Source organism: Podarcis raffonei, chromosome 2, assembly GCF_027172205.1.
Source record: "Podarcis raffonei isolate rPodRaf1 chromosome 2, rPodRaf1.pri, whole genome shotgun sequence".
Taxonomy (NCBI): domain Eukaryota; kingdom Metazoa; phylum Chordata; class Lepidosauria; order Squamata; family Lacertidae; genus Podarcis; species Podarcis raffonei.
Window position 1 is genome coordinate 59,111,024 of NC_070603.1, and position 7,742 is coordinate 59,118,765.

Here is a 7,742-nt window from a genome sequence, read left to right on the forward strand (position 1 = left end):
TGGCCCTCTAGATTTAGACTAATGAATCCTACCTTCTAGATTGATTAGTGTTTGTTGCTGTTGCACTTTCAAATTTATTAACTGTATTTAAATCAGACTGTATCAAACACAACATGAATTTTATACAAACAAATAAGCAGAACACAGATTTGCCAGCAAAGTTGTCCTATCCACTGCAAATACCTCTTCATGCACAACAGACTGCTTCTCCCTGCCTCCCTAAATCTATTCCAGGGGTTTTCCCCAATCCTCTGGAGCAGATGGGTTTATGTGTGTGAGGAGAAAAAGTCTCATTGCACAGGTGCTAACAGAACAATTTTGTTGGATATGCTGAAACACTAGATTCTGAGTGCAGGCTTGCCTGCAACCCATAGCTCTTGGTGTGTTGCCCTCTGAGATGTCCTTTCATCTTCCTCTCTTACATATATTACCAAATGGGATATAAATTGTATGCTATGCTGTGTATGTTTACTTCCTGAGTAATGGATGTGGTAACGATGCTATTTTTATTCACAGAAAGCATTCCAAACCGGGACAAACATACGTTTAGATGATCGCATCTTTACCATGTGTCAAGTGAAGAACCAACCTTTAGTGTACCTCATGCTTATGATGCATCCTAATTTATACCGAATTGACAATCTCACAGACGAGGTATGATCATTTTTCTCTAAATTGTGCCTGTAAATACCACCTCTTAGGCCTCGATAAGGTTTTGCCATGATTAAGGTTAATCATAGGTAAATGTAAAGGGACCCCTGACCATTAGGTCCAGTCACGGACAACTCTGGGGTTGTGGTCCTCATCTCGCTTTATTGGCTGAGGGAGCCGGGGTACAGCTTCCGGGTCCTGTGGCCAGCATGACTAAGCCGCTTCTGGCGAACCAGAGTAGTGCACAGAAACGCTGTTTACCTTCCCGCCAGAGCGGTACCTATTTATCTACTTGCACTTTGATGTGCTTTCGAACTGCTAGGTTGGCAGGAGCAGGGACCAAGCAACAGGAGCTCACCCCGTCATGGGGATTCGAACCGCCAACCTTCTGATTGGCAAACCCTAGGCTCTTTGGTTTAACCCACAGCACCACCCGCGTCCCTTAAGGTTAATCATACTGAAGGGTAAAATGCAGTTGGAACATATGGGTCGGTACATTGTGCCTTTTTACACGATAAAGGTCTTTATTCCTATTGTTAGTCAAGATCTGACCTGTAGCCTCTTCATATCTTATCCATTATATGCATATTTCTTTAGGGAGCCCTCAACGTCAATGACAAAACAATACCTCAGCCTCCCATTCTCCAGCTGTCTGTGGAGAAGATAAATAGAGATGGTGCCTACCTTATGGATGCTGGCTCTGTAAGTTACATTCTGCTAATATTCGTATTGTGTGCAAAATGTGGCTCTTTGAAGCTTCATAGCTGTCATTTGCCAGAAAGTGTATGAGAGGAGTAAAATGCACAGAGTAATGTTTTCTGGTTATCCATGTCTGTCTTTACAGGTGATGTTTTTGTGGGTTGGAAAAAATTGTGGACAGAACTTTATCAGCCGTGTCCTTGGAGTTCCACACTATGCATCAATACCACACAATATGGTAAGAATGTACAGGCAACTCCCACCTCGCAAAACTGTGCACAAGGGTGCACAGTGTCGAAAGGGTGCGGGGGCAGAACAGGGTCAGAATGGACTTCTGCACATCCCAGAATGGAACCCCCACGTAAGCGAAGATTCCTCTGTAATTCAGAAGAACTTCTGGCTCCTTAGAACTACATGAAAAAGTTAAGCTACACAATTAAAATTTCTGCTGTGCAAACTGCAGTATTTTTAAGGATTGGCTTACAGGCAGCTCACTTCACCTGTTCTAATCTTTAGATATCTCTCACAAGTGTCTGAATTTATGGGCAGCATTCAGTGAAATAGTTGCACTAGTGCAGAGGGATGTCTTTCCTCTAGGATTCCTTCAAAACGGCTCCTGAGAGTTGAGAAAGCCCCCAGAGCAGATTTAAGAGTTGTGCAGGCAGAGGAGAAGGGGAGATGGTTCCATTGCATGAGGAAAAACCCTTACACTGATAGAATGATCCTCTTAACACAATGTTGAATACACCCTGTATCTCCTTATTTAGGGGAACAAAAATGTTTCCTCAAAGATTTTCCACTATGTAGGCCTGAGGGTGGGGACTGTGTGAGCTGCCATCATTTTTAAGGCTGTTTGCAAGTGGATGGTATAGAAATTGCTGGCATAGGCACTTAAGAGGCAAGTCCCTTTGACGTTGTCACATAATGTCACAATGGTGTCAGGTGATTGAGGGATCCACTTCCAGTCCTGAAGGAGACATTTCGGATAGGATCCAATGGAGTGCAAGCAGGTGTGCACTGCAGCTTTCCTCTCTCCTCCTGTCCCATGCACCCCAAAACATGTGCTGGAGAGTTGGAGGAGCTTCCAGGGGGTGGGGGTGGGAATCCTGTTGCACAAGCAATTTTCTATTGCACAAGCAAGTGACCCCATTGAATGCCTCTTTGTTTAAGTATACACATTGTTCACTACCAATTAGCCAGGAGTTGAAGTTAAAGAATGGTGCAGAGAGTGAATCCTACTGCTGGCTAAATCTAAATCTAATCCTACTGCTGACTAAGTTTCAGAAGGGCTGCTCTTGCACCATGGTTCATTGATAGTGGGTTGCTGACAGACTGCTAATGGCATTTTGTACAATGCAGTTTTACTTGAGCAGCAGTGCCTGAAAAAATGCAGTGGGAACAGTTTTTGCCGCCTTCAAATAATTGAGGGTTATGCATATTCTTGCAGGTATATGGGGGCCAATGTCAACCTGATTATATCTGAATATATATAACCTGAATACTTTAGATATTATTTTTGATTGGCATTCACAGTAGCTCTTTTTATGACAGACACAACTTCCAGAACTTGATACGGCTGAGTCTTCTAGAATGCTTGCTTTTATCTCTTGGCTGAGGGAGCAAAGGCCCTTCTTTCCTATATTGTATATTTTAAGGTAAGTGGCATTTTTATATGAGAAGGCTACATCAGCATACAGACCTGGTAGCCGTGCAGCTTGCTGCTCACCTGGGACAGGTGGCAACTGGCTCTCTGCAGACAGCTTAGTTACAAACTTCCTCTGTTGCATGCCCCCCGCCTATTAAAAAGAGGAACATTCTCTGCTTGCTTCTGGCAGATATAGAGTGGGGCCACATTCAATGAAAGTAAAAAGGGGCAGCAACACTGATCTTTGGCGGCATATGGGGAGTGTTAAGGGATGTACAAATGGAGGGATGCTCAGACCCTTAAGTACTTACCTGAAATGGCCAGTCTTGTGGCATGCATGGAATTCCCACACAAGCCAGTAGTTCCCTTCCATTTCAATAGCAAGAACAACTACAGGGCTGTCCCAGGTGCTGCCATGAATGAAGAAGTGTTTGCTTCCTCCGATCCATGTATGTATCAGAGTTTGTGCCCATGCAAACAGCATGAGCATCTTTAATGCTGTAGATTCCCGACATGTTAACAAAATAGATTTTGCTTTTATCAGACAATTCACATTGTAAATATTTTCTAGGAATGAAGCATTAAACAGTGTTGACGCTCATGAAATTCTGTTTGCTTTTATTTTTAAGGGATGAAAGTCCATGGAAACCAAGTTTTCTGCAAAATATGATAGAAGACAGAACAGAATCTGCATTATCGTACTATGAGTTCCTTTTGCATATTCAGCAGCAAGTGAATAAATGAGCCCCTTTCAAAGGACCGTTCCTGCATACAGAACACTTGTGCTTGTAATGCTCCTATAGTTTTTGGCCTGATGCAGTTGATGAGAATCTCACTGTGATTTTCAGAAAGAAAGGAAAAACAAAGCAAATAAAGGACCACCAAATCTTGTACTTCAAACAATTAAAATCCATTTGAACATGTTGGATGCCTTTTTAATTTGCTGCAGAATGTTTCACTGTAAGTAGCATTATAAAGGCAATATTGAAGAGCTGAACCTTTATACAATATTTTTTTTGTTCAAAATGGTATGTTTCTAACTTTCTGTTTTGTTTTTCTGCTTTGTTTTGCTGCTATAGTTCAAACCTCCCAAGACTGAGTTGCAGGGAAACTATATTGTCTTGATTTATACAATATGTATCACTAATTTTTTAAAAAATACATTTTTAAAGAAGCAATGAAACAATTCGTTGTGAACAAAATATTTAATGAACTTGGTTTTCTAGTACTTTTCAAAATGGATTATGATAAGCAAGGCAGAGTAAACGTGACAGGATCTGGCTGGATTTAAATGAATATGAAACAATTCATTTAAAAAGCTTTAAGATGCACCAGTATTCTAGTACCTGAAAGAACCATGAACTTGCACTATGTCCATTGAGAATTATAATCACATGGCCTGAATCGGCTACAAAAATGGTGACCATGGATTCTTGTCTTCGATAGTAACATGATGTATGTAAGTCTTAATTCATTAATTGAAAGTAAATAGGGGAACAGACTGTCCAACCAAAAGTCATGGATTGCATTTGATTAAATATAAAGTCACATTTTTATATTCAGTTAAGATTTTTAATACGAGTGCTTAATGGTGACACTAAGCCATAATCATCACGTTAAAAACAGTGTTGAGTAACTTGTCTAAAATCCAGATGAGCATCTAACATGCTGCCATTTAAAATTGAAAAAATGCAGGGAAGAATTTTTGTGGCTTTAATGGAAAAAAATTTCAGAAATCCCACTTAATAGGCAAGAATCCCAAGTACTGCATAGTATAAGCAAGAATAATAAATGTTAGTTTTACTCATACCCAGGAAACTACTGTGAAATAAATCATGGCAAACAGCATTAGTGTTTTTATGTAGATTACCACACAAGCAGCCAGCATTAGTATCATCCTTCATCCATGGTAGAACTTCAACTTGTAGCTGTCTTGGATTTCTATTTTCTCTCGCACCTCTTCTCCTCTCCCAAGAAAAGTGGATTGGAAATATATTTCCATTACACTTCTTCCTTGGTGTTCCTTTTGTGGAATGATACTTTGCAGCCACTTTTTCAGACCGTTGCTTTTGTTCAGTTATAGAAGATTAACTGAAATGTCCTCAGTGACGGGCATGGGTAAGCATTACATGCACAAAAAGCCACTAAAGTTCTCTAAAGAACTGTGGTGTTTATAAACCAGCATTTCGAATCGGAATACCAACTCTTATCTACTTCTAACAACATTGTCTGCTAATCTATCCAGTGTGTCAGAGTGGTCTATAAAAAGTTGCTTATAGAATTGTTTACTTTCATGTTACAGGTGGGGGGGAATCTCCCTCTTCAAAAGGGATTAAAATACCTGTTGAAATCTGCAAAAGAGAAGTTCCTTATTGCTGGTGTCATTCTTTTTTTAAAGTAGTAATTCAGTTATGGAAGTTGCTATCAAGAATGATATATGCACATTTTCAGCATGTGATCATAATGCAGTGCGTGCTTGTGAGTACTGGAAATCAAAACCTGAATATTATTATTTTGACCATAGTTCCATTGACTCTTCTAAACAAAAGTGTACAAAATATACCAAGAACAATTTGTGCATAGATTGTGTGCTTAGATTATTTTTCTGGCTCAGGCACAGGTACTGTGCATGGATAACAAATGCATCCAGCACCCCTTGGGTGAATAACTGCTCCCTATGCTGCACGCATAATATTTTGAACAGATAACTGGTGTCGCCAGGCTTGACTGCTATCCTTGGGGTGGTGGGAGCCCTTAAATGTAGCACCATGCCCAGCTATCTCCTGTGCACAAAAATACTTAGTTTGAAGAGTGTGTCATGGGGTGTGTGTATTTCAAACGTGGTTTCACTTCATGTCAGACAGGATGATAGGCCTTGACTGAACTAGCCTAACTGAGGGAGAAAGTGATTTCAAGAATAAATCCCTAATTTCCACCTCTTTAACAAAAAAGGATGGTGAGCACATTATACTGTCTGGATAGGAATGCTTTTTAGAATGTTCATACTCTTTTTTGCAATATTGAATTTTCTAATTTTCCTCATGATGGACAAAACTACATCTGCTTCAAGTTGTACTCCTTTTTTAATAATAGGGATTGCAGGGCAGACCCATGTGTAAAATTGCCTATGCTATACTTTTACTTACAACTGTCTGTTTTAAGATCTGTCACAACTTAACTAGGCAAGAATGGCCCTGATGCTTCCATCTTAGCATGGCAGTTCACAACAGATGTTCTCTATTTTTCTAGTTTTAAGATTTTTAAACAATTTAGTATGGTTGATGGATATGTTAAATTCAGTCAGCATCAAAACCATCCATTTTAATTAGCCTTTACATTTCTGTAATTTCATAATTTGCAATAATGATGAGGTTTATTTTTATTCAAAATTAATTTAACAGAATATATAATCATACAGAATGTGAAGGGACCATCAAATGTGACATAAAGCTTCTGTCCACCAGTTACAGATTAAATCCTTACGTAGTAAATTTGATTTTGTAAAGTAGTGTAAAATATTGTAATATTAATCCTTGTTTTCTGAACTCAGACATTGATATTCGGTGTGAAATTGTAAACCATGCTCTTCTGAAATTGGAGGCAAGGTTTTACTTGTTCCCCTTTTTACAGTTTGTAATTTTCACTGTTTTATTCCTGTATAAAGTCATTTGTAACACATGCAAATGCTTATTTTAGCTGTGCTAATTTATCAAATTTGGCTACTCAATAAAATTAATTGAAAGAGCTCACACAGAACTTCATCAGTCCTTTTTACAAACAGAAGTTGGACGCCACAGGAAACTTGGCAGTGTTAATGCCATAGCCAGGCTTGAAGCCAGACTGGAATGGATCAAAGGAATCAGTTTCCTACCAAGTACAGTGCTACCTCGGGTTAAGTACTTAATTTGTTCTGGAGGTCCATTCTTAACCTGAAACTGTTCTTAACCTGAGGTACCACTTTAGCTAATGCGGCCTCCCACTGCCACTGCACCACCACTGCACAATTTCTGTTCTCATCCTGAAGCAAAGTTCTTAACCTGAGGTATTATTTCTGGGTTAGCAGAGTCTGTAACCTGAAACATCTATAAACTGAAGCATCTGTAACCCGAGGTACCATTGTATGCCTGAAGCTGGACTGCCAGCACCTTCCTGATTACCTTGCCCCAAAAGGAAATATTCACCATTGGGCAATAGATTAACACTTCTGGGTCCAAGTAGGTTTTCTTGAGGAGATGCATCACTGCCTCCTCTATGACAGGTGGTACTCCTCACACTATATTGAAGCATTAATCACTTCCTGAGCCCACCTAATCAACTCCCTGCGGCTAGCTCTAAGAAGCCAGAATCAGCAAGGGACAATGAGACCTGTGGTCAGCTACACCTCTAAGCAGCTTGCCCACACCCTTAGGTTGCAATAATCTAAACTGATCCAGTGCTCCAGATGCCTTAGTTGGACTTAGTGTACCCCCGAGGATACTGCCTACCACCCTATTCACAAAAAGTTACAAGTAGAGAGTCATTAGTGCACATACAGGAGCTTAAAAGCAAATGTCTTCAATAACACACACCAGGAAAAACTAAAAGTTTGTTTAGGGGGTGGTATGGGCATTGGCACAACACTTATTTAGAAGGAGGGGAGGAATGAAGGATTAAAAATGAGCAAGTAAAAGCGTAATTGCTTCATATGTTGTACAAATGTTAACGCGGCAATCCTCTGCTTGCTTATTTGGATTACAGCCACTGAATA

General features: G+C 39.9%; 1 protein-coding gene across 2 annotated transcripts in view; it reads left to right on the forward strand.

The window, feature by feature from the left end:
* SEC24A (SEC24 homolog A, COPII coat complex component) overlaps positions 1-6,740 on the forward strand; it is a 33,705-nt gene extending 26,965 nt beyond the window's left edge. For both annotated transcript variants that reach the window (XM_053376826.1, XM_053376827.1), the window contains exons 19-23: positions 517-654; positions 1,249-1,353; positions 1,496-1,588; positions 2,902-3,005; positions 3,625-6,740. In XM_053376826.1, coding sequence (XP_053232801.1) covers positions 517-654; positions 1,249-1,353; positions 1,496-1,588; positions 2,902-3,005; positions 3,625-3,739 — 555 coding nt within the window. In that variant the 3' untranslated portion in view covers positions 3,740-6,740. The remainder of the gene's footprint in view (positions 1-516; positions 655-1,248; positions 1,354-1,495; positions 1,589-2,901; positions 3,006-3,624) is intronic.
* Positions 6,741-7,742: the final 1,002 nt, after the last annotated feature.